Source organism: Danio rerio, chromosome 20 (genome assembly GCF_049306965.1).
Source record: "Danio rerio strain Tuebingen ecotype United States chromosome 20, GRCz12tu, whole genome shotgun sequence".
NCBI lineage: Eukaryota > Metazoa > Chordata > Actinopteri > Cypriniformes > Danionidae > Danio > Danio rerio.
Window position 1 is genome coordinate 6669517 of NC_133195.1, and position 27052 is coordinate 6696568.

A 27052-nucleotide genomic window follows, 5' to 3' on the forward strand; every position below is an offset into this window, starting at 1 on the left:
AGCCTATGGATAAAAGGTCGACCAGGTGGATACGATGCCTGTTAATCTTTATTTGTTCACATCAGCATTTTCAGGAGTTTTCCAAAGTTGCGTTCACACTAAAACTTCAGAAAATGTATAAATCGTGTTAATTTTCTAAACTAAAAAGCTTACTGAAATCTTACAAAAGTTCACTGAGAACAGATGAAGAGTTGAGATGCAAAAACCTTTAAGTGCCATCTGAAAGTTTCTGCTAAAGTGAGCATTTCTCTTTTAGGAGAAGATTTCAGATGCACTTCAATTTCATTTTTTTGCATCTCAACTCTTCAGATGTAATTCCTATGGTACAGATTCTTGTCTTACTACTAAATATTTGATGAATGGTGGGGACCTCCAGAGAGCCACAAGGGAATGTTAAGGGGTCTATAAAAATCTTACAAAACATGCATGAAAATAATAGAAATATCTATCTATCTATCTATCTATCTATCTATCTATCTATCTATCTATCTATCTATCTATCTATCTATCTATCTATCTATCTATTGTTCCGTCCATCTGTCCCTCTATCCATCCATCCATCCATCCACCTATCTATCTATCTATCTATCTATCTATCTATCTATCTATCTATCTATCTATCTATCTATCTATCTATCTATCTATCTATCTATCTATCTATCTATCTATCTATCTATCTATCTATCTGTCCCTCCATCTATCTATCTATCTATCTATCTATCTATCTATCTATCTATCTATCTATCTATCTATCTATCTATCTATCTACACTATATTAAAAGTAAAAAGATAAATAAATGGCAATTAAAAATAAATTGATAAAAAATAACTTAATTTACAAAGCAACACAAATCGAGTCTAAAATGATTCTAATAAATTATCAAAAAAATTGTATCTCTAAATAAATACAGTACCATATAAGAATAAAGTAGTAGTAGAAGTCAACATTTGCAGTGGATCAAAACTATTGGACTACACTCATTCTTGTCTCTTTTTTTTTTTTGATCCACTTCAAATATTGACTAGTATAGGATTAAACTGTACTTTTTCGGCATAAAAAAAAACACATTTTTTGACATTTATTTACAGACAATTATTTAAACCCATTTTTTTTTTTTTTATAATTTTTGGATCATTTATTCGACTCTTAATATTTTTTATGCAATATAAATATGGAGTTTAAATACAAATCTACAGAGAAGCATTCTACAATTATCAAAGGGGCTCCCTTGCACAAGAATAATCGTACTTAAGTGATTCAATCAACCAAAAACATTTAATAATTAATCATTTACATGTGAATAATGTAAACACGTGATGAATTACAAAAGATTGTTTTCATAAACAGAAGTGTCTCTATTTGTTTTGCAGCCAGTGGAAATGTGGAGTATTTCTGGGACGATCCTCGAAAAGTGGGCAGTCGAGTCACTGACACAGACGGCAGTACATTCTACCGGGGTTCAGGTTATGGGACGAGCAGTTTCATCACACATGACCGTCTGAAGAGCCGAAGCTTCATCAAAGGAGATGATGTCATCTTCCTCCTCTCCCTCGAAGGTTTGTGAGCAGCAAGTTTTGTTATTTCAGACTGTCAAAATGGTCAGAAAATACGAGTTCACTAAAACATGTAACTTCATTAATAGATGTAACTGGACTACTGGAGCAACAGTCAAGAGAGTTTCAGAGCCCAGAATTTGTAGATCTGCGTTTGGAGATGCAGGAGTCCATCGGAAGCTCAACAGCAACAGTGGCGATAAGCGTGTTTGTGGCGGCTGCCATGTTCCTGGGTATTGTCGTGAGCGCAATGATATATGTGCAAAGGCGAAGACGGCGACAGGAGAGAGACACAGAGATGGAGCCAGAGCGGACAGATGGCTGTGAGTATTCCTCTATACCAGGGGTGTCAAACTCAATTCCTGGAGGGCCGAAGCCCTGCACAATATAGTTCCAACCCTGCTCCAACACACTTACCTGTAGGTTTCAAACAAGCCTGAAGGACTCAGTTAGTTTGATCAGGTGTGTTTGATTAGGGTTGGAACTAAACTGTGCAGAGCTGCAGCCCTTTTGGAACTGAGTTTGACACCTGTGCTCTATACCAAGGGTGTCCATACTCGGCCCTGGAGGCCCGGTGTCCTGCAGATTTTAGCTCCAACTTGCCTCAACACACCTGCAAGGATATTTCTAGAAAGCCTAGTGAGAGCTTGATTAGCTAGCCCAGGTGTGTCTGATTGGGGTCGGAACTAAACTTTGCAGGACACCAGCCCTCCAGGGCCGAGTTTGGGCACCCCTGCTCTATACAATTCAGATCCAGATAACTTTAGCATTACTAAATATACAGTGGACCAGTGGTGTAGTCCTTGCTTTGTATACTCAGTATGCCTACTTTTTTTTTCACGAGCTGTTTAGGTATTGCTACTTCTGAGGATCAATAATTGCGTATACCCTCGGTATACTCCCTTGTTTTGGTGATTAGACTTCTCTAATTTATTTTTATTCGCGTCTCCTGTAACGGTCTACTTTTCAAATTTGGATTGGGTTGGTATAGTACACCTTTTTTTTAGGACTACACTACTGCAGTGGACATGAGAATTACCGAACAAATTATAAACACCTGATTTTTCAGAAATAACGTCATCTTCAGCATTCAAAATTTGAAAGAATTTTAGTTGTGGCTATACTGGCTAGTGTTTTACAAAATAACCAAATCGCTTAAGTATTCAAGCACTTTTTAGGAGTATTTTCAAACTTCTCCAGCATTTTACAATTGCAGAAAGTCACATATTTGCACACACAAATGTAGTTCATCACGTTATATCAGATGCTTTGTTATAGCATTATATATACAGTAGCATTAAAAGAAAAACTTTTGATGCCTGTTTGCCCCATTTCAACATTGACTTAGTGACATTTACTCTCTTATATGTAATGTAATGTATTTTTTATTTAATGCCATGTCAGCAACCAAGGCTATTTTCACGGCAGGAACATTTCAATAATAAATATAGAATTAAAATCAAAAATCAAATGAACACACAAATTAAATAAGATTTTTAGCATTAATAAATGATAAAATTCTAAAATCTTGTCTGGTGTCACTGCATAAAACAGGTTTCTGGAATCATTAATAGCAGGACAGTCCAGTAAAATGTGTTTTATAGTAAGGGGAATTTTGCTGTACAAACACTGAGTAGGGTTTTCACCTTGGAGCAAAGAAACATGGGTTATTCTTGTATGTCCAATACGACATCTGGTAAAACCACTTGATTAAATCTAGTCTTTAAATGTCTTAAAATTCTGTGTGAGATTTCAGGTTGTATTTCATATAATTTGTTATTTTCCAATGCATCCCATTCCTCAGCAACTCGTTTAAAATGTAAATATTGATAAAAGGTCTCGTCTCTGTGAGGAATTTGGCATTTGTTCACTCTCTTATATGTAATTTAGATCTCATCCTAAAATGTGTCATTCATTGAGCTTTCATTTTAATTTATTTAATTTCAAAGGGCACAGATAAAAAAAATATATATATACACACACACACACGCAGTTTAAGTCAGAATTATTCACCCCTCTTAATTTTTCTTTAAATATTTCCCAAATTATGTTTAACAGAGCAAGGAAATTTTCACAGCATGTCTGATAATAATTTTTCTTCTGGAGAAAGTCTTATTTGCTTTATTTCGGCTAGAATAAAAGCAGTTGTTAATTTTTAAAATACATTTTAAGGTTCAATTTATTAGCACCTTTAAGCAAATTTTTGTTTTGATAGTCTACAGAACAAACCATTGTTACACAATAACTCGCCTAATTACCCTAACCTGCCTAGCTAACCTAATTAACCTAATTACGCCTTTAAATGTCACTTTAAGCTGTGTAGAAGTGTCTGTGAAAAATATCTAGTCAAATATTAATTTTCTGTCATCATGGCAAAGATAAAATAAATCAGTTATTAGTTAGTAAAACTTTTAGGTTTAGACGTGTTTAAAAAAACAGGAGCTAATAATTCTGACTTCCAATGTTTAAAGCACTAGAAACAAGAATTTTCCCTGGGATAAAGTTCCCTGCTTTTGATCAATATTATTTTTAAATTGTGCTTCAAAATACAAGCATCTCATGAAATATGCTTAAAAACTGTTCTTACCCCTGTTTGGATGATTCAAATATGAACAAGTAGTGACTTTGCGATTTAGGGAATTGTAGCTTGTTCTGTAATTCTGATCTCCACCAGCCGTACCATAACTGTATTTAATGTCCATCAATCTACACTTTCTTTTACAGAACCCAAAATGCAAGGACAGTGGACTAAGAAGCTGGCTCTTGTGATGCCACACTCTTGTAAAGTTTTTCTAAAATCTACTTGGTCATGTTTTCACTGAGCAGGATCTACTGGATCCTAATTCATCTTTGTAAACTTATGTCCCCATCCCCTCCTAAAAAAAATATTTACAAAAATCAAAATGTGTAAATAAAAATGACTTGATCAAAATAAACAACTATTAATGCTCTGTTTATTAGTGTTTTTTTTTTCTTCATCATTTGTAAAAGTGCTGGCATGTTATAAATTAAGTAATTAAGTTAAGTGATCCAAATTTCTGAACTTGTAAACAATGCATTGCCCTATTTAGATGAGAAACACCACATCCTCTGAGACCATGACCTGGTTGTCATCCTGCATACACTCCAGCAGTAGGTTAATCTCGTTCTGGTCAAACTCCTCGTCCTGGCCTTGGTTAATGTGAGTCAGGAGATCAGAAACTGCCACAGATTGAGAGCGGGTCACCTTAAAGGCATTCACCAGAGCAGTCTTGAAGGTCTTAAATCTAAAATGGTCACAAAAGCCAAAGGGTCACATTAAAATCGGTCAAAAGTTACTCCATTTTAAATGTGTAGTTAGACTGTTTATTAAAAGAGAACAAAATCTCCATAGAATAGTGAAAGAGAAACAAAAAAGGAGAAAAATAACTAAAAACAGGCAACCAAGACTATATTAACTCCACTGCAGCTAGGTAAAGATGTAGATCAGGAGTATCCAAACTCGGTCCTGGATGGCCGGTGTCCTACATATTTTAGCTCCAACGCCAATTAAGCACACCTGAACCAGCCAATCAAGCTCTTTCTAGGCATACTAGAAACTTCCAGGCAGGTGTGGAGAAGCAAGTTTGAGCTAAGCTGTGCAGGACATAGGCCCTTCAGGACCGAGTTTGGACATCCCTGATGTAGATCAAGCAGAACATTTCCAAAAAGTCTGTTTATTAAAAATGTACAGTTTGGTTCCATCCGCTGCATAACACATATGCAAAATAAGTTGGCGGTTCATTCCGCTGTGGCGACCCCAGATTATTAAAGAGACCAAGCCAAAAAGAACATGAATGAACATCACAAATGGATTGTTTCCCCAGGAAGTGATTTTATTCTCCTGAACTATAAATGGAAACAGCAATTTTTAATGTTTTATGTGATATTTTTTAATTTTATGCACCAAGTTAATTCACAGCTTTGGATGGAAACAGCAGTTGTGGTGCAAAGGTGGAATAATGAGGTACTACAATTGGACAAAGAAAGTCTAGAATGCGAGTAAAAGTAAAGAGGAGTCTTTTGTACCTCTCCTGACTGATGTCTGTTTTCTTCCTCTGACTGCTCCTCTGAGACGCCGGCCTACTCTTCTGACTCGGCTGAGCTGTCACAACATTTACCAACATGATTTAATGCAGTGATGACTGACGGACATTCCTCAAGAGCATAATTTACCATTTATTTGATTGTAGCATGATTTAATTAATACTAAATGCATAGGGAACACAGTACGCCTATGTTAATGCTTTCCAGTAATCATTACTTTTGAAAAAATACTATAAATTCTAGGAAGGGAAATTTGATTTAAAAAGTTTCCCCAGCATAAACGAACATGATTGATGACATGAAATGATTTTAAAAAGCCTTTTTACTTACTAAAAATATATAAACATTCAAATTAGACATCAAAAGATTATGTAGACTGATTTTAACTAGAGATGGGCAAAGATTAATTGTGATTAATTAATTAACGTCTATCAAATCTGATCTTTATTTTGTATTGGATTCGAGTCAGGTGATTGGCTGGGCCATTCTACAGCTTGATTTTCCTTTTCTGAAAGCATTTGCGAGTTTGCTTGGCTGCGTTTTGAATCATTTTCTTGCTGAAATGTTAACTCTGGTTTCATCTTCATCATCCTGATGATGTAGATGTTGGACTGAAGCAGCTGACATTAAATTTACAAAGGCAGATGGTTGCTGAAGAAATACTGAGAGATTTCAGCAGCTGTCTGGGCTTTCCCTGCCCTTTCTACACCTCCCTTTCTTCATGTTTTCAATACGTTTGCCCTACATTTCATTTTATTACACATAACATTTGTAATAGGAATTGACCCTTCACTAAGCCACACCCAAAAACCGCCACTCACCAATCATGGCTTAGCAACCGTAGATACGCGCAGAAGCTCTGTCAAGCTTTCGAGTGAGGAAAACGGGCCAAAGCGTTGTGCATATGGATTGTGCATATCTGATACACGGTATCCTAAAAGTTTGGATGGGGTGGTGGAATTGTTTACCTTTTCAAATCCAAAAATCCAAGAGGAGAAATGCCAGCGTGGATCAAGCTCTGTGAGGGACGCTAAAGGAGTGGAGCTAAGTTGCTTTTGTTTTGATATTCCTGACACATTTAATGATAGACCCACGGCAATAACTCACACACCTCTTACCCTAAACAGATCTTAACTGTGTTTCCTACGAAAATACAAAGCAGGTTATGTTTCACAGTGGTCTTTTTCTTGTTTTCGCTTGATTTTATGAGCACTGCTCCATTTAAGCCTTATAGTAGTCATACTAATAGCGATCATATTTCCATCCGTTTCAAGCTATGAATATTTGAAATTACATATCAACAGAACAAAACCGAGATATGATCACAAACTGAACACTGATCAATATACTTCACCTGCAGCTGTTTTTCAGTAATTTATAAGCCTCATGTCTATGTTAGAGCTACAATTCACTGATGTTTTCGTCTGTCTTTTGGATATTTAGTCATTGGTGACTATGTTATAGTGGGTTAGTGTCTGCTTTTATATTTGGTGTGACTAATATTTGCTGGTAGGGAAAATCTATGTTCACTTCCACCATTAGTATTTTAATTTGCATTTCAATTTATTTATTAATTCCATATAACAGCAAATTAGAATAGAACCGATACAGAGGGCGGGGCTTAGCCAAAAGTCAACTAGTTTAGTTTTCTTTGCATATTTGGGTTTCTTTGGTTGTTACCAACATCCAGGTAAAATGTCAAGTCAACAGCACCATTTAAAATAGGTTTTCGAATAAAAAATGGTGATAAGTTCTATATTTATTTCCCCTGCTTTATTTTGTCAAAACAAACTTTAATTTAGCATGCGATTAATCTTTGCCCAGCACTAACTTTAATATATAATATCAAAAGGCTTTTTACTTGCTAAAAAAAAGGCATGCACTTGAATTCAGACAACAAGAGGTATACGATTGTGCAATAAGTACTGGTCTACCATGTTGTATGATATTGATAGAGCAGGGGTCCTCAAGCCTGTTCCTGGAGATCCACCTTCCTGCAGATTTCAGTTGCTACCCATATCAAACACACCTGAACCAATTAATTAGGACCTGAACACCACATGATAATTACAGGCAGGTGTGTTTGATATGGGTAGCGACTGAAATCTGCAGGAAGGTAGATCTCCAGGAACAGGGTTGGCCACCTCTGATTTAGAGGCTTTAGAAATATGGTTATATGGGTTAAAATTCAATGTATAGGCGAAACTGTGATTGCCCTTGACCTCCATTTAGTAATCAAAAATAATCAATATTGCTGAAAGCATAGGTAACAAAGAGCCAAACTGAATGATTTCACCTACTATTTTCATCTTCAGTGAAATCATAAGGATCCTCATCCTCTCCATCTTGTGTCATTTCCACATCATCACCATCTTTGGAGATGCGGGAGCGCTTCCTGTAGACATTATTAGTTCTTATCTGCCATTTAAAACACCCACATGACCTTCACGCTCACCTGAGGCTCCTCTGACTATCAGTCTCTTGGCTCTGAGAGACGTCGATCTCCGAGTCCTCTGGTACCTTTCTCTTCTTGACCTTCTCCAGAATCTACAAAGCCATAGCACCTAACATTAGAGAGCTAAATAAGCAGATGCAGATGTGAATGATTATGTACCTTTTTGAAATACGCAAACTGCATGAGTTCAAGTGCAGCTTCTGCATCTGCCAGGTCAACGGTTTTACTCATGCGGGCTTTGGCATGGGCTGTAGACAATCGAATCATGGTTTCCAGAGCTCGAGCGGTCACAGGCATCGTCTGTGAGAATGGACACAGTTGAATGCAAATCAAGCAATTCCAGAGCAACCAAAATATCACATTAAAGGAGCCATATATGTAGTGACTAAGTAATGGGATAATCTGGTATACTGGATGCAGTGGTGCAAATGATCTTTAAAAGATTTGTTAAAAAAAAAAATAATAATAAATAGTGGGTTCGCATAAAAATTATCTAAAACTGCATGTAATGTTTCTGTAAAATTTGCAATAATTATTTTATGTTATAAAATAATTGTTTTTAAAATAATTACAGTATATGTTACTCTAATGTCCATATTTGCTTTGCTAGTACCCAAAAGTGTCAATATGTAGATTTAAAGACTTACTCTTCTATACAAAGTCGATTTTACAACATAAAAGTGCCCCAAAAGTCAAGCATAAACCAAAGGTTATACATAAGTGGACATTACAGACCCTTGCAGAGTCACTGTTGACTTGGTCGTGGCTCCGGAGTCTAGAATATTCCTCCGCTATATAGTCTGATGCCTCCTGAGTCAACACTGGCTTCACCAGCTTGGCCACGTGGATGTACTTCCTGATGAACTCCATTGTAACAATCTTCTCCCTTTTCAAAAGGATTATCACAGAAACTCACTCATGCTACGCAACTTTTTTTCTAAGGGAACAAAGACCATTTATAACTAGATGAAGAGAAGCATACCTTTTCTTCCTGTGGCCATGCAGGACATTGTCTTTTTTCTCATAGATCTGCAACTCCTGCTCAGATGCTTCTGTGATGTTTGGGTCTTCTGTGGCGAACACGTCCACTGTACTTCCCAGCGGCATTGCTGTTTGTGCAGACACAATACTATTTAAAACAACATTTCATTTTGTGATTCCAAAGCTGAATTTGTAACATACTTTCTCCGGTCTTAAATATCACAAACCAGTTGTAATACACACTTTTGTCCTTCTTAATTGTCAAGTTGAATTAATTTTCAGTTCTGAATGTAGAAAACTACTATTCCTACTTGAAATTTTTTGTGGAAACTGACATTTTTTGCAAGATTTTTTGAAGAATGGAAGGTCCAAAAGATCACTACATATTTGAAATATTCATATTTAACAATAGTTTTAAACAATGAATGCATTCTTTATGAATAGAAGTAATTATTTCTTTTTTAAATAATAAAAAATTTAAAATCGTATGCCAAACTGTTCAATGGTAGTAGTAGATCACTTTTACTGTACCACAAAAATGAAGCAAATAAATAAATAAATAAATAAATAAATAAATAAATAAATAAATAAATAAATAAATAAATAAATAAATAAATAAATATATATATATATATATATATATATATATATATATATATATATATATATATATATATATATATATATATATATATAAAAATAAATAAAAAGGTTGTGTTTTTACATTTATTCTATACTGGTGAACGCTACATTTGAATAAAGTAGTAAAAAAAAAAATCCTTTGATTAGTGTTTTTCCACCCCATAATTACGACTTCTCTTCTCAGAACTGTAAAAACCAAATAAAATTAAAATGGTGATAAATGTAACTTGCAATTCTAAAGGGGTGGGGGGTGTATACTCAACTGGAGTCAAAAAAAAAAAAGGAAAATTCCATATTTATAAAATGTTAGCACAAAATTGCAAGTTACAAACTCGATTACAAAGTAATAGCTTACAAGAAAAAAAGAAAATTCAGAAATGCAAAAAAAAAAAAAAACAACTTAAAATGTAAACTTGAAATTGTCAATTCTGAGAGAGAAAAAAAACCTATCAAAGTTATCAGCTTGTAATTCCACCATAATTGTTCTTTACAAGCAATTGAACTTATGCCAAACAACAACAAGCTTCTAGCACTTATCTCCACTCATCTCTAGAGGTGGTTGTGTTTTGTCCAGCAGAGGTCAGTCTCACCTGTTCCCTCTGCTTCTCCCGGTGCTCTGTAGCGATGCATACGCAACACATGCTCAGAGATCTCCTTATCACTGTCAGGATCCATCTGATCCAGAACTATGAAGAGCAGATCAAATCTGGAAAGCAAGGAATCCTGGAGCCCGATGTTCTCCATGGGGGTCTTATACTGGTCATACTTGATAAATTAACCCAATTGAACACATTAGAATTAACAGAATATTAAATTCTCAATTCTTAATAGAAAGTACTTATACCAGTCAAGCCACCAATCAATATTTACCCTTCCGTACACTGGATTAGCAGCAGCTAACACACTGCAGCGAGCGTTCAGCCTTGCCTGAATCCCAGCTTTGGAAATGGTGACCCTGCCCTGCTCCATCACTTCATGGATGGCGGTTCGGTCCATGTCTGACATCTTATCAAACTCATCAATGCAAACCACACCTCTGTCAGCAAGCACCATAGCTCCTGCCTCCAGACGGCGCTCACCTGCAACAGCCAGAGGAGAACAGGCACAAATTCATTCTCAGCTTCCTTGCATCATGCTAAATTAAAAAAGAAACACTGCACTTTTTTGGAAATAGGCTCATTTTACAACTCCTGTAAAAAATTTTTAAAAATCCATTCAGCGGATCTCCAGGTCTGGCAGGAGCATTTTTAGCTTAGCATAGATCATTGAATCAGATTAGACCATTAGAATCTCACTCAAATAATAAAAAAAAGTGTTTTGATAATTTTCCAATTATACACTTGACTCTACTTATTCTATTCTTGAGTTACATTGTGTATTGTGGCTGCTGCACTTACAATAATATTATGCAGGGCTGTTACCTAGTTAGCTGTGGACTATTTTCAAGCACTATGTAATATTGTGTTTGCTTCAGGCATGGTATTGAATCAAAGTTCCTTGATTATTATGCTGGATTGAGAGTATAGTTTTTAGCCACATTGACCTAGAAAATAGCAACTTCTTATTTTCTGTTGGTTTTACAACACGCAAGTCGATTCTTTATATATATATATATATATATATATATATATATATATATATATATATATATATATATATATATATATATATATATATATATATATATATATATATATATATATATATATATATATATATATATATATATATATATATATATATATATATCCAGACTGACTGAATGAATTAAAAAAATAATAAAGCTCAGCTGTTTAACTCTACACTCTCAAGAAATAAAGGTACAAGAGCTATCATTGGGAAAGTACCTTTACATATTTGTACCTAAAGCAGCCTTTGTGGTACCTCAAAGATACATATCAGTACCCAAATGCACCTAAAATGTACCTTTGAAGTACTAATATGGACTTTTCAGGTACAAATATGTATCTTTTGTAAAGGTACTTTCCCAGTGACAGCTCTTGTACCTTTATTTCTGAGAGTGTAGAGTTAAACAGCTGAGCTTTATTATTTTTGAATTCATTTAGTCAGTTTTGTTACCTTTTAGCCTCGCATAGACCATTGAATTGGATTTTAACTCAAAAATAAATAAATAAATAAATAAATAAATATAATATCTTGTACCTTTATTTCGTATTTCGAGTGTATGACTTGTAAAAATGAGTCTAACCAGAGCAGGTTGGGCTTAAGGGTTAGTTAACAGCCGGGCTATGTACAGTATGTGTCCCTGGACCAGAAAACCAGTCATAACTGTTATTTTTGTAAATCGAGATTCATACATAATCTGAAAGCCAAAATAAATAAAAGCTTTTCATTGATTTGTGGTTTATTAGGAAACATTTATTTGAAAATCTGGTATCAGAGGGTTTAAAAAAAAAACTGAAAAACAAAAAAGCTCAAAAAGGTGAAAGAAGAAATTAATTTGATACCTTTACAGAAGGAAATTAAGGGTAGAAAAAAAATAAGATGAACATGACAACAACTAAAAATTAAGTGTTACCTGTCTCCTGATCAGTCGTGACCGCCGCTGTCAAACCCACCCCAGATGAGCCCCGTCCAGTGGTGGGAATTGCTCTTGGTGCCGTGAACAAAACATACCGCAGCAACTGAGACTTTGCGACAGAAGGATCACCTAAAAAAATACAAAACCGAAACTAGTGCACTTTGCAACTACTAAAATTTCTAATTATATAAAATCTATAATTTATATTTAAATAGCTAAAAACTAAAATACTAAATATTTTTATTCATAAATGTTTAATTTATAAAGGTCAATTTACAAATATAAATGAAATTTGAACAGTAATACATAATTTCTGTACAATATTTTATAGAAATACATCTATAAGTTTAGATGTACATCAAATTCATTATTTTTATACAAATAACCACAGAGATAACTTCTCTATGTCTTACAATAATTAGATTAATTTCAAATGAGTAAACAGTTATAAAGAAATCAGAACAAATTTACAAACATATAAAAACTAATAAGGATATTTTAAATGATTTAAATACTCTAAAATTAAACCATATGCAGACCTATGAGCAGAATGTTGATGTCTCCTCTGATGCGCGTCCCATTCTCCAGGTTGGTCTCATTGCCTCCTAGCAGCAGACAGAGAATGGCCTTCTTTATGTACTCGTGGCCATGAATGCTGGGGGCCAAAGACCGACTCAACTGCTCGAAAACATCCTGAAATGCACAAACACCGTAGCAAGGATGACACCCATCAGGACTGAGTTTTAAAAGGAATTGAAAGGCTTTTTTTAAGAAAGAAAGAAAGAAATAAAGAAAGAAAGAAAGAAAGAAAGAAAGTAAGAAATTTTTTTTTAAAGGTAGAGTTGGTCAATTGTTTAAAAAAAAATATGAAACAGATCAGTAAAAGGGGTCATGGCATGAGTTTTTTTTTTGTTTGTTTTGTTTGTCAAGTTGTTTTAATACTTGTTAATTTGGTTTCAATAATGCTATTTTTAACAATAAATGACATGTATATGCAGAAAATCCATGTTCAATTTTTGTGAAAAGCTCTGATTTTGAGGCACGGGTCTTTTACTTAGGCGGAATTGGGTGGAGCTTGTATGCTGGAGGCAGTATGCAAATGAACGTACTGTGACATCATATACCATTGTGTTCCTAAATTCATTCTTACAGCTTGAAGAAAGTTTATAACGATATTCATTTTTCAGCAATTTTTAATAAACCTAGGAAAATAGATTTTTCACACCACGACCCTTTTAAAGTCATCTTACTTTCGAATGCGCTTTACAAAACTTCTTGATCTTGGCGACATCATCACCAGAGAAGGTGGGTACGATCTCCTTACTCATAAGCTTCACATTGTTAGCCAATAAGATTGTTCTGCAGAGAGTCAAGATGTTATTCTGAGGGGATTCAATATTGATAACTGTAGGACTCTGAACAAACAAACCTGAAGGTCCCTGAGGTGAAACCGCCCTGTTTTGCGGGCAGGCAGCGGTAAACACCTACGATCTGCACGCGGTCACCTGGCTTGACCCGATCCACGAGGTCATCATTGGCAATGATGTCGACAGAGCGTGGCAGTTGTCCAGCGGGGGCTTTCTCTGGCATCTCCTGAATGGTCAGTGTCTGGTGGTCTTTATAGCAGCAAAGGCCAAACTCTGTCTCCAGAGGATTGTTTTCTTCATCCTATGTACAGTAAAGTACAGTAAAAACATTGACAGGATGTACAGAGAGACCATCATCCATGTTTGAGGTAACAAGAAAAACAGATGCTAATGTGATGTGCATGAATGTAGACAAAATAGTTAAAAAAAAAAAAAAAAGTTTTTTAAAGTCCACTAGAGGCGTTTGATTATTTGATACAAATAATTAAATTAAAATTTAACTAAATATTTAACACATATTTAAAATGTAAACTATTTGACTATAAAACAAAAAAACAACAACAAAACAATCTACTTATTTAAAAAATGGAGTTAGTAATTACATTTATTATTCACATTTAAATAAAAAAAATTAGCTTTGAATGAAATTGACTTGAACTGAATTTAAATATAGGTAAATATTTACAAAATGCATTATGTTTCTTCATAAGTATATGGAAAAATTAATAATTAATATATTATTATTTACTGAAATATTCCTTTTATTAAACTTAATTTAAATTATTTCATTATGTATTCAACAAATTTAAATGAACTTAAATGTAAAAACTTTAAACATTTCAGTAAGTGTCTTGAAATAGGCATCATAATACAAGCTTAATAAATTATCATTTTAAATATTCACTAAACAAGTGTATGCATGTATTAACTTTAAACAATTTTAAATAAATTATTTAAATATCAAATTTATGGTTTAAACTCTTAAAATTTGAAGTTTATTCATTTAAATATGTAAACAAAGAACAAATAAAGATGTTAATATTTGTGCCTGTAAATATTACATTTAATTATCAAATGTAACCATTAAACATATTCTCAACTGACAGAGAGAAAGACAGACAGACATAACAAAAAAAAAAAAAACATACTACTATATGTAACCCCGCTGGTCTTAAACCACCCAACCCGCTCCAAGCTGGTATCGAACAGGCGACCATTCGCATGGGAGTCGTTTGCTCTAACATTTAACGCCATTTACAGTAACTCACTTTGGTCGGATAGATGGCACTAGAAGGAAAAGCATCCAATGATGTCAGATCTGTATACTTTCGTTCCAAGGTTTTCTTGGTAGCTGGACAATAGTGGACACTGCGCATAATCTTAGGCCTCACCAAAGAACCTACAGATGGAAAGACAATGAAGACAACCAAGTGGAATAAACATGCACTTGTACACATTTATATCCGATATAGAAATAATATGCAACGTGCATATTCAAAGCTCTGATAAACAATTTAGAAATCAGCGTGTAACATTCTGAACATTACTTTATCTATGTGAAATGACAAACATCAAGTATAGGCAGTTAAATGAGCGCTTACAGGAATGTTTCACCCAAAAAATGTATTTACTCAATTTCTCACCCTCACATGCTTCCAAACCTACACTGAAAAAAAAAATTCAAAGATGATTCCTTGGATTTACTAAATTTTCTTACGTTAAGTGGTCGTAAACAATTTAATTGTGTTGAATTTAAACAAACAAATTAAGTTTAACATGATTCAATTTAATTTATGTGTTTAAAATCAACACAAACAAATTGTTTGCAACAGTTCTGCATGCAACACCTTTTTCAATGTACGAGTTTGTTATCATCTTTTGTGTTCAAAACAATATTTAAAAAAAGAAGCTGCAAGCATGTAACCATTGACTTCCATACTAGGAAAAATAAATATAAGGATGTCACAGCTAAGAAATATCTTCTTTTGTGTTGAGAGAGAGAGAGAGAGAGAGAGAGAGAGAGAGAGAGAGAGAGAGAGAGAGAGAGAGATTTAATTTTATTGCCATTTCAGCTTCTATGGCTATGTCATGGCAAAAATACAATACATCAAGTTTATCACATTTTATAAATACCAATTTTTTTATAATTATAAATATATTCTAACAATTAAAAGTAATCAACAGCAATAAATAATGTCCACGGTAAAATAAATAAATAACAATAATGATAATATATAAGATAAAAATCTAAAACAGTTTATTAAGGTTTCCTTTTGATAAAAGTTGTACAATTTAGATGGGTTTTTTTGTGTTCATCTAAAATCAGATGGTCAATCAAGTTTGGAACAAGTGAAGGATGAGTAAAAGAGAACAACATTTTCTGTTTTGGACGAAACAATTGCTTTAATAAGTAATAAGTAAAGTAAATCTTACTCACACTTGGTCACGATGCCTTCCACACACACAAGGTTTCCCAGAAAGCGAGCACTCAGAGTACGAGGAGACACATGTTTGTTCCCAAAACTGCCCTCGAAACCAACATGAAACTCCTCAAACTGCTTAGCATAAGTGGCATCTATTGAAGCCACGAGATCCTTCAGGGCTTTCTGAAACGCCACCAGCTCAGCGAAAGCATTCTTCAGTAATCTATTAAAAAGAGACACTTAATCAGATCAATAAAGATTCAAGGATATACACTCAAAATTACATTTGCCGCTTCCACTACTTATTTAAAATAAGCTGAAACAACACAATTCAAGCTTTTTTGGGGGAAACCTAACAGTTTTATGTTAAATCAATATCCATTTGTAAAAACTAATAGGTTAACTTATTTTCTTCGAGATGTTTTAACACAAATTGATTGTGTGAAATCCAGCATTTTTTACAGTGTATGGGAGAATGGGGGCAACATGGGGCAGTTACAACAAGACTTATTTCTCCATTAAGGAATGAGCTATGGAGGGATGATATTCATACTACATATTGTCAGTTGGATCCTTCTTCCATCCAAGAGAAATCAGCCATATGTGACCATTTCTTCAGTCTAAAACTCATTTTAGGTATTTAAAAAAAAAAAAAAAAAAAAAAAATAGTTTTTTGTAATGATCAGAAAATTTCTCATACAGCCCAATCTGTTTTTGTGAAACATTATTCATTTGTATAATTTAAATCACTGTTTTCATAGCTTTAAATAGGTATAGCTATCAAGCGTTTGTAACAAGCTATTGTATCTCTCTAGCATGGAATGTTTAATCAAGGTTGACAGAGTTGCTGAACATGCTTCTGTAACTGTCCCCAATTGTTATAAAATTCATTTGAAAGCTTGCCATATTAACAAATGTACAATTTTATTGATCACAGTTTTAATATAATTTGAAAAAAATATTTGATTAATTAATTCATGTCAACATTCTTAGTAGTAGTTTGGTAAAGGTTCAATCTTTCAGTAAAAAAAAAAAAAAAAAAAAAAGTTCAGTTTTTTTAGGCCTTATAATTGGATGTTGCTCGTTTTTTTTTTTTTTTTTTTTTAAGGTTTTGTATTTATATGGCCAACACATTTAATAATTTAACCAATTTTCATTTAGTGGGTTTACCAAAAAATAAAATCCAACTCGAGGTTTTAGATTTTTTTTAAATTATAATTTGAATGAATGTTGCAATTGTCCCTTTCTTTAAGTAATAAATGAAGAATTTATTAACATATCTACACATATTATAGCAATATGGGTGCCTGTCCAACAGAAGTGAGTTTATTGTTTTAAAATTTTGGGGTTCCACAAAAAAAAAATAAAATTGTCTTCGAGAAACTGAAAGAATTGCAAAAAGTGTTGCAACTGTCCCCACTCTCCTCTACAGAGAATTTTCATCACACATCATCAGTCAGCCATATTGGAAACACAGAACGTAAACAATGTGACTGAACTGACTGAGAATCATATTATTTGCTTACTACTGCTGAAAATGATCAATTGTTTTGGGCTTTGCTATTAGATTGTATTAGAATACTGAAAGCCATGTAAAGTCAAGCAGAAGAGAGAAAAAAAAGCTGTCTGAAGAACAAAAAGTGTTTGTGGTTGACCAAACTAATTCACGATTTCCATGGCAAGAATCTTGATAACGTTCATGTTTGTTCTTATAATTTATGCTCAAGCGAGTGTAACATTAGGCTAATCTGGTCAAATGTATCCTTTACCACATGTTAAATCAAAATGCTACACCATATTCTGCTTTAGTAAGTGATTTAGCAGCTTCCATGTTTTTTTTTTTTTTTTTTGTATATTTTAGACAGCAGAGCAACATATAGTACATCAACCATGCTGTTTACACCAGAGTTTCACATGTATCTGGCCACATGTTTGTTACTGACCAAATCCCGAAGAGCAAACAACGTTAAAGAAAAAATCTAAAATTGTCAAAAAAGCAAAATATGAAACAAAATAGACAACTTTTAATCAAATTAATCACTTACTCTTTAGCTCTTTTTTCACTTTTTCTTCTCAGATCATTAATGTTGACAATGAGACGACACTGTCCATCAGACACCATACTCCTGACCTTTTCATGGTAGATGCCCTGATCTTGCTGTAAATTACAATAAAAAAAGATTTAGTTTGACAGACAAAAAACAAAGTTTATACAGTTCAAAATGCCCACAAGTCAAACACATAAAGATTATTCAAATTATTCACATCATCATCCAGAAAGTCCAGATATTCCCTCTGTGACTCTCTCAGCTCGAGGTCCTCTAACCCAGTATCCATTTCTCCTACACGCGCATCAGCATGTGCATTACAATATTTTAAAATAACATTCACAGTTCAACAAAAATCAAATGCACAAACATGAAGCAACCAAACCAAGCTGGTGCAACAGGCCTGACAATCAATTATGTTAATTAGGCTCATTAACTTGAGCATGTGATTATCCAACTGATTTGAATAGAGCTACCCCTATTTCGAACCATGCTTTCATTATGGTAAAAAATATAACAGATAACCATGTGTAGCCTATATCACGTTTTTACTGTAAATACAATGGTTAAACTGTGGTTAGTGTAGCAAAATCATGAATAATTCGTAATTATCATGTTTGTTTGTTTTTTTTTTTTACAAGTAACCATGTTTTATTTGTGTAATGGTAGCTGGACCCTATTAGCAAAATAGATTCTCCTGAACGCTTCTTAAAATGCTCGAGTCAAAAGGACAATGAATGCGCTAGACCCCCTTTGAATTATTCCATTCTTTTATACTGTATTTGAAGCTCTTACAGTGCTCTTCAGTTATTTTACTCCGAGCTGCTTGATACTGTTGACACTCACACATACTGTAGTTGCATAATACGCACATAAATTAGTTCATTTTCGTTTGTTACGACATTCCAGGACGAAGCCTCAGGCTACGGCTCATATGGTTTTATAAAATATTCATTCACGTTTTGGACGAATCTTCCTTTGCTCGGTTCTCTGCAAACAAACTCCTGAAGTGTCTGAAGGCGTTCCTCTTCGGTGACTGACTTTACCATTCAGCAAATAGGATTTGAGTGCGCGCTGTGAAGGCGTGTTTCATTGGTTAGACCTGAACGATTACGCCCCTCTCTATATGTAGTTCCTCAAGCTGGAGAAAAACTGCTTGTTCAGCTCTTATCTGGTAATATATCTAATGTCTGAATCCAATATTTTACATACTAATCAGTTAAGTAAGGGAGCGGGGCACAAAGTAACACTTTTTGGCTTTGGTCAAATAATAAACAAAGGTTTGGGGTTAAACAAACCATTTGTTTTTTTACCAACAAAACACAAGCCTCTCCTACAAATGAGCTCTGGTTGTATAATCGCCGGACTATTGTTTCTTTGCAGTGTTGCCAAAAGTGCCAGGAGTAAAAATGTTACTATTTACCTCACTTCAAGTTGTAACAGACAGGGTTAGTTGTAACACATGCTTAAAAAAAGGCAGATTACACACAGTTTATTTAAAAATTTAAAGTTTACTTTAAATAGTAGCTATATTTTCTCAGTACCTAGCTCAATTTATTTTTTATTCTACACAGCACAGTATGTTTTCCAGAGATGGGTTGCGGCTGGAAGGGCATCCGCTGCGTAAAAACTTGCTGGATAAGTTGGCGGTTCACTCTGCTGTGGCGACCCTGGATTAATAAAGGAACTAAGCAGTCAAGAAAATGAATGAATAGCACGGTATATTTATTTATTTATTGGATAAACACATTTGGATTATACAATGCATTTATTTGTATTATTAGCAGTAAAATATTTTTTGTCTATCAAAAAAAAAAAAATTTCATTTCATTTAAATAGTTCTCAACATTACACTCAAAATTATATATATATATATATATATATATATATATATATATATATATATATATATATATATATATATATATATATATATATATATATATATATATATAGTGTTAGTTTGATTGGTGTCCAACAGTGCGTGGCTTAATTGTAACACTAACTAACTAACCGCGCGGTGTCGTGTTTTCTTCAAAACTGGCTAGCAGTCACTTTGTGTTTTACATCTTTCAAAATGGTTTCATATTTTAGCCTAGAAGATGGTAGTCACAACAATATATTTAAAAAATATTGACTATAATAAAAAATTATTTTAGGTTGCAAAAATGGTTTCTCCGTGTTCTCATCCAAATTTCGCCAAACTTTTTCAATAATTGGCAAGAAGACATCTGCCGACACTGTGGTGAAAACCTCGCAGTCATGCCATGGTTAACCCTGAGCAAGTATACCTTAAATCTCGGTGTTACATTTAACCTCGCGTTACTTTGTGCCTCGCACTCCCCTACCAATGGTTTGAAAATTATAGACAATAAATTTAATCACTTTTACATCAAAAATGTTATGCAGAACCACATTGTTGCCAAAATGTAAACCATTTTATATTTCCTTATTTGAGCAGATTGAGTGGAAAAAAGTTTGGAACTTTGGAAAGTTTGGAAAAGTTTGGTTTTGTTGACATTGGTATGGGGACTGTCATGATTTATATTTATCTTGACTTTGAAAATAAAATTTGATGACAACTTTTTAGAAACAAACATATGAATTAGCTTACATTACTTACTGAATTATTATTATTATTATTATTATTATTATTATTATTATTATTATTATTTCAGTTTCACCTTACAAAAATAATCCATGGGTTGACCAAATGATGATATGACCTGATCTATATATTTAATTATAATTAATTGTATTACATTATAATGCTTGTTTTTCTTTACAAACAATTAAAAATTATTATATTTTATCATATAATTAATAGTTTTATTTGTTACCTTGATGTATTATTTATTTCAGAAGATTTGTTTACATTTAGAATTAAATAAAATATTTGTTGTGCTAAATACTATCCTATTCCAGTATTCATCTGACTGTATATTGACTGTTTATGCTACTTTTGTTCTCAACATATTTTGTATTCAATAAAAAACGGTCTGGTTCTGTTGATTCTCTCGTCAACAAATCAGTGATTGAATCCTTTAGTGAGCTGGTTCAAAAGAATCGATTCGTTTGAGTGAATCAAAAACAATGCTCTTCCCTCGCACTTGCGTATGTTTTGATCGAAGACAGAGCCACTTTTGTTGAGGAGACAGTCCGTGCTCTCAGTCTGTCCTGACCTTTGCTTCTGTTATCGCGTATTGGGTCGTTCAAACTGTGAATAGGCGATCACACAGATAACAAAGTTTGACAGTTCGTTTAGGGACTGCCGCGTCTGATACTTGTATTTTTCACCTGTCTTCAAACCCCAGGTAATCATCGCGAGATTTCACTGACAGGGTTGGTCAAAATCTCATGTCGGCGGAAAAAAGTGGAGTTTTGATTAGGAAAACCAAAACAAATGTGATCAGCGACCTTTATAAACAAGTAAGTTGTCTGTTTTTTTGACGTTGTTGTCGTTTAGAAACATTATTTGGTCATTTACTTCTAATAAAACGAGTTTATTGTTGTTGTTTTTACTGAAGTCAGCTGAAACGAGATACAAGAGTGAGTGAAACTCATTCACCGATACTCAACCACAGGTTACAGTACGTAAACTAAAACAATTAACGGTTGCGGTTTGGAAATTGTTTTCGTATTTTAAGACAGTTACGTTAACTTATTGCAATCAATAATAATGTGGATATTTTACTGTGTATATAAGTATATCCAATGGTTTGTACACAATCAAATTTATAGGCTATACAAACAAACAAACTATCTATCTATCTATCTATCTATCTATCTATCTATCTATCTATCTATCTAACTATCTATCTATCTATCTATCTATCTATCTATCTATCTATCTATCTATCTATCTATCTATCTATCTATCTATCTATCTATCTATCTAACATGTTATCTATCTATCTATCTATCTATCTATCTATCTATCTATCTATCTATCTATCTATCTATCTATCTATCTATCTATCTATCTATCTATCTATCTGTCTGTCTGTCTGTCTAATATATCTGTCTGTCTGTCTGTCTGTGTTTGTTTGTATTGTTATTAATAAATTAAATTTTTACGATGGAGTTGTCTTAAGTCTTTTTTTTTTTTTTTTTTTTTTTTATAAAATTTGTAAACCTCTGCAAACATACACTAAAGTATCTTTCTTTCATGAAGCAATGAGCCAGCCACCCAGAAACCAGCGTACACACAGAGAGAGAAATGGTGAAGAGAGAAGACAAAATGGTGAAAAGAGAGACAGAGACCCCCGCAGTCAACAGGACCGTCCTAGTGACCGACGACCAGGCAATGAAAGGTGAGACGACATACTTGCACAAACTAACAGCATACAAATTTAACTGTGGAGGAAAAAATAAACAAACAGGAAAGATGAGGAAATTAAATATGTTTTGCATATGTTGTGCCTGTTTTTGCATTACTAATCAATTAAATCGTGTATTTATAAATATATCAGAACCAGATCATCTGGCCAGTCCTCATACCAAACCAGAGGGTCTCAGAGACCTGCGAGGAGCACTTCTCAAAGGGAGCACATGGAGTCCAAGTGCACTTACATCTGTTCTAGGAGAGGTAAGCGTTCACTGATGGACATAACAATGATATGTTGGACTAAAAGACAAATGTAGAAGTATGCATGTTTCAATTATGTATTCAAACAACTGCATCAGAGTGTTTGAAACATGTTTGAAGTATTTAACTTGAACCTCAGTTCTACAATTCTAATTTTTTTTAATTTTCATATCTGCAATTGTTTTTATTTTTTCCCCAAGCATGCCATAACACTGCTCTGGTTTCACTCAAGCAAAAGCCACACCTTCCTACCTGACACAATGTTTTTACCCCCTTCCTCCTCACTTCTGGTCTAACCAGTTTAGCATTTTAAAAGCTTGTTGATACAAATATTACTCTTACGAGTCAGTATATTTTTATTTCTGGTAGAGATACCAAACATTTTTTTACCGTTTTTGAATCTGTAGTCTGTAACTTTTTGGGGAGTTAAAATGACCCAGAAAAAATGTTTTGAGCGATCACCTTGTTTTGCTGGTGTTTGTCTTATCGTCAATACATCTTGTCTGTATACAAAGAATGAGTTTCAGTATCAGCAACTGAGCTGCAGGTGGATCATTGCCTTTAATCACAGAATCTGAAATAAATAAACGCATTTATTTATATGGTTTCTAGGCATGGGCCGGTATAAGATTCTCATGGCTCTAAAATATATTCTTTTGAATTGTCTGGGTAAAACAACAAAGTTTTTTAACCCTTGAACACAGCATATTTTATTTTAAGAAACATTTATAATATTTTGGAACAGTAAACATGAATCATTGACTTCTGCTGTCTTCGATTGTTTCAGATTTTTTTACAATTAAAAATTAGCATTTTTGAATATATTTTCTGGTAAATATATCTTTTTAAATTTTAATGTTTACTGTTTACGCTGTTTAATGTTCACACTGAGAAAGGCATTATGCTGAAACATTTGTGTCTTTAAATTAACCGAAGAATGTAAGAAGAAAAAATAAAAACTGTATGAAGCAATTACTTGATGAGTACGAATCATTACCTTTTTGAATCATGGCATTGACAAGATTGGTGCACCAAAGAAGTTTCTTAAAAACCTCAAGCGTTCAGGGCAAGCTTCATCAACTTTTAGGACTATTTTGACGGTCCATGCGCAGAGCGCAAAACGCAGGGCGCAAATGCTTTCAGGGCGTGTCAGAACGCATTTTTGCTAATTTAAGGACAGGAAAATCTGCTTTGCGCCGTGGCGCATGGTCTAAAAGGGTTAAGTTAATTTTCTTAATAAGTTATAGGTGTGTTTTGAGAATAAAGCAATTAGAGTCTCATCTCCCATTCCCTTTAAGAGCCAGCTGCGTCGCGCCATAAGCGCATTCGTTATTTACAGGACGCAAAGTAAGTCTAAGTGGAAAAAAAGAGCATTTCACTCGCAAACAGTTAACAGTTTTTTTTTTTTTTAACAGAAAACTGTTAAACAGAGCATCTACTGCTGAGAATTAGATATAATAGATCTACTTTTACTTTCGCTCTTGGATAGGGAAACCTTTATGCACAGACATCAATTAGTCTATAAATAATTAATTGCGTTTGTTAAGTGCAAATTTTCGTTTCAAAACTATTTCTAAATTCAGTTCTAATTTTTCAGCAAACGAATAAATGAATAATAATAACGAAGTGTGCTCAAAAACCTGAGTTATATCCTAAAACACATGCTGTGCCCCATATGGTCTAAAACCTGACAGGTGGGCAAATCTAAGCTTGTTTTCAATAAAACAAATATAAATATGGATATAATAAATAATACTGCTAATAATAATAACATTATACAAAAGCAAATTGTTATAAATGAACTGAAAAATCCTCCTGAGATGAAGAAGACATAAATGCAGTGATTTTTCATATTTATGTAGGCTAGAAAATAATATGTTTTGTAATATTTTAATCCTTTATAGTTATATCCTATATCTATTCTTATTATATCCTATATATATCCTTAATATTTAATTTTTTTCATATGTAAAGATATTTGCCTATTGCTCTCTTGTGTGTATTAAGCAGTGCGTAAGCGAGGCGCAACTCTGCGCAGGAGTTTAGACCGGGTTTGTTTTGGTCTAATGAAAAATCTATTATAGTTTCTCAAAATGGCAACGCGCCAGCGGTCCGCCTCAGAACGCCTTCCTTTTTAGACCAGAAGGCCTGTGGGTGCACATATGATTGCTAATGCATTTGCTTTTTAAACAGCGTAGCGCAACGCCTCAAAACCACTCTTGCGTCAAGCTGAAACTAGCAAAAGACTATTGCGCCGCGCCTTGCGCCACATTGCGCCGGGTGTATGATAGGGCCCTTAAGGTTTAAAATGCAAATTCAATTAGATTCACTTTATTTGGTAAACAAAGCAAGTCTCCTATATATATCTACTAAAAGACAGAAAATAATACTTTACAAACTGCATTGTAAAGAAATCAGATAAACATTAATCAGTAATATTACAGAAATTAATTAAAAACTGAATAAATAAAGATTTACACACATTTACTCAAGTAAATAAACAAAATTAATGATGGGCTAAAAATCTGCGGAAAATCTGCGGAATTTTGCACGCGCAGTTTTCTTGTGGGCCTAGTTATGGCCTAAAAAGATACATTCATTTGGCTCTTCTGCAATTGATTATTGCAAAATAATATTTAGAAAAAAAACAAAAACTTATAAAGTATGTTTTGCAGCATAACTTGCTAAACATCTAAAACAGGGGTGGTCAACCCTGTTCCTAGAAAGCCACCTTCCTGCAGATTCCATTTATTCATTTTCTTGTCAGCTCATTCCCTTCATTAATCCGGGGTCGCCACAGCGGAATGAACCGCCAACTCATCCAGCAAGTTTTTATCCAGCGGATGCCTTTCCAGCCACAACCCATCTCAGGGAAACATCCACACACACACACACTAATTCACACACTCATACACTACGGACAATTTAGCCTACCCAATTCACCTGTACTGCATGTCTTTGGACTGTGGGGGAAACCGGAGCACCTGGAGGAAACCCACGTGAACACAGGGAGAACATGCAAACTCCACACAGAAACGCCACCTGAGCCTTCTTGCTGTGAGGTGACAGCACTACCTACTGCGCCTTTGCTTCGGCACTCCTGAAGATTTCAGTTGCTACCCATATCAAACACACCTGAACCAATTAATTAGGACTTGAACACCACGTGATAATTAAAGGCAGGTGTGTTTGATATGGGTTGCAACTGTAATCTGCAGGAAGGTGGCTCTCCAGGAACAGGGTTGGCCACCCCTGATCTAAAACAATGCAGCGTTGCGACTGTCTACAAAACCAGATACATTTGAGAATTTAGCTCACTTTGAGGCATCTTTTGACAATATGCTCTGTTTTTGGTTGGTTTAGATGTCTTGTGGTTGATGAACTTCACTAACAGAGCAATTGCACAAGAATTTATCCTAAAAAATCCACCAAGTTTTATTGATATATGTTTGAAACATGCTTAAAGTTTCATATGCATTTCTGTGTGTGTTTTAGGTATTGTGTTGATTTGCACCGTCCTGACCAATGCCTTGGTGCTCATCTGCATAGTGGCTGCCCACATGTCACAGCTGGGCATGTCTGCGATGGGAATGGGTGGAACAAGCTTCGTTGATGCTATCATTCCTTTCGAGGGGACGGAGCTGCAGACGGTGCGTAATCTTGACATGCAGTACGGACAAATGAGAGCACCTGGAGTCTATGGAGGCGTGGCCTTCAGCCTCACTTTCGGTGCTCTTTCGCTCCTATTCGTAGTTTCCAGTGGCAAACCCGCTCACGTGCTTCCACGGAAGCTCCTGATTGGACAGTTTGCATTCCAGATCATTGGTGCAGTGGCTTACGTGATTGCGGTGGGTTTGTACCTGCACCTTGTGATCTCTGTGAACTCAACCGAAATGTGCATTATGCGCGAACGACTGTACGCTCGTAACGGATATACCTGGATGAATTGTAGTGTGAATGGGGGGGACGCATCCGTAGCACTGTTTGGAATCATAACCGCAATTCTGTATGCCGTTGGTGCTGTTTTTACTGCCAAAACAATCCGGGATGTCGATCGTTTTCTTAAGGAGCGTGATCACTTCGAAGCTGAACAAAGAGAGGAACCCAGAGGTCCTCAGACGAGACCTCTTAATTCTGACATTTACATCTGAGTTGTGGAGCATAAGCACTATGGACTGTACATAAACTGATTTTAATTTTGTTTTATGTTTTTAGGATTCTTTTTTACTTTTAGGACTTTTTATGCGTATTAGAATGCAATTGATCTCAGGATTTAGTTATTAATTTAGTTTTGTTTTTAAAAATGTTTTAATTAATAAATATTGAATACAGTACAAAAATGAGACTGTGGCATTTAACTTTATTAACCCTCCTGTCGTGTTCACAT

General features: G+C 34.4%; 3 protein-coding genes across 9 annotated transcripts in view; 2 read left to right on the plus strand and 1 right to left on the minus strand.

Annotated features, from left to right (window-relative positions):
• mep1ba (meprin A subunit beta a) overlaps positions 1–4505 on the plus strand; it is a 20705-nt gene extending 16200 nt beyond the window's left edge. The window contains 3 exon segments of the mRNA NM_001076621.2: positions 1372–1557; positions 1644–1877; positions 4279–4505. Of these exon segments, the coding sequence (NP_001070089.2) occupies positions 1372–1557; positions 1644–1877; positions 4279–4280 (422 nt within the window). The 3' untranslated portion in view covers positions 4281–4505.
• Positions 1–27005, plus strand: part of si:ch211-191a24.4 — a 75359-nt gene extending 48354 nt beyond the window's left edge. Inside the window, exons 1-6 of one of the 6 annotated variants that reach the window (XM_073932106.1) lie at positions 21164–21296; positions 21392–21506; positions 21605–21667; positions 22252–22390; positions 22550–22665; positions 26161–27005. In XM_073932106.1, coding sequence (XP_073788207.1) covers positions 22254–22390; positions 22550–22665; positions 26161–26816 — 909 coding nt within the window. In that variant the 5' untranslated portion in view covers positions 21164–21296; positions 21392–21506; positions 21605–21667; positions 22252–22253 and the 3' untranslated portion in view covers positions 26817–27005. 6 annotated transcript variants of the gene reach the window in all.
• On the minus strand, positions 4491–19115 carry mcm3l (MCM3 minichromosome maintenance deficient 3 (S. cerevisiae), like). Of its 2 annotated transcripts, none has more exons than XM_073932099.1 (17): positions 18950–19115; positions 18075–18187; positions 16044–16252; positions 14875–15005; positions 13669–13907; positions 13490–13598; positions 12779–12932; positions 12237–12368; positions 10568–10776; positions 10288–10462; positions 9057–9183; positions 8810–8960; positions 8234–8374; positions 8075–8166; positions 7920–8014; positions 5602–5677; positions 4491–4820 (listed from the first exon to the last, which is right to left on the minus strand). In XM_073932099.1, exons 2-17 carry the CDS (start codon positions 18149–18151, stop codon positions 4622–4624), a joined length of 2316 nt encoding a protein of 771 aa, XP_073788200.1. In that variant the 5' UTR covers positions 18152–18187; positions 18950–19115; the 3' UTR covers positions 4491–4621.
• Positions 27006–27052: the final 47 nt, after the last annotated feature.

What these genes read in the sequence shown, in the direction of transcription:
- mcm3l (XM_073932099.1), bottom strand. Translation starts at nt 18,151, where the DNA reads ATGGTGTCTGATGGACAGTGTCGTCTCATTGTCAACATTAATGATCTG. An exon ending in GTGCCATCTATCCGACCAAA is followed by an intron (nt 13,908 to 14,874) that starts GTGAGTTACTGT and finishes TACTGTACATAG; the next exon opens with GATGAAGAAAACAATCCTCT. An exon ending in GATAGTCAGAGGAGCCTCAG is followed by an intron (nt 8,015 to 8,074) that starts GTGAGCGTGAAG and finishes TAATGTCTACAG; the next exon opens with GAAGCGCTCCCGCATCTCCA.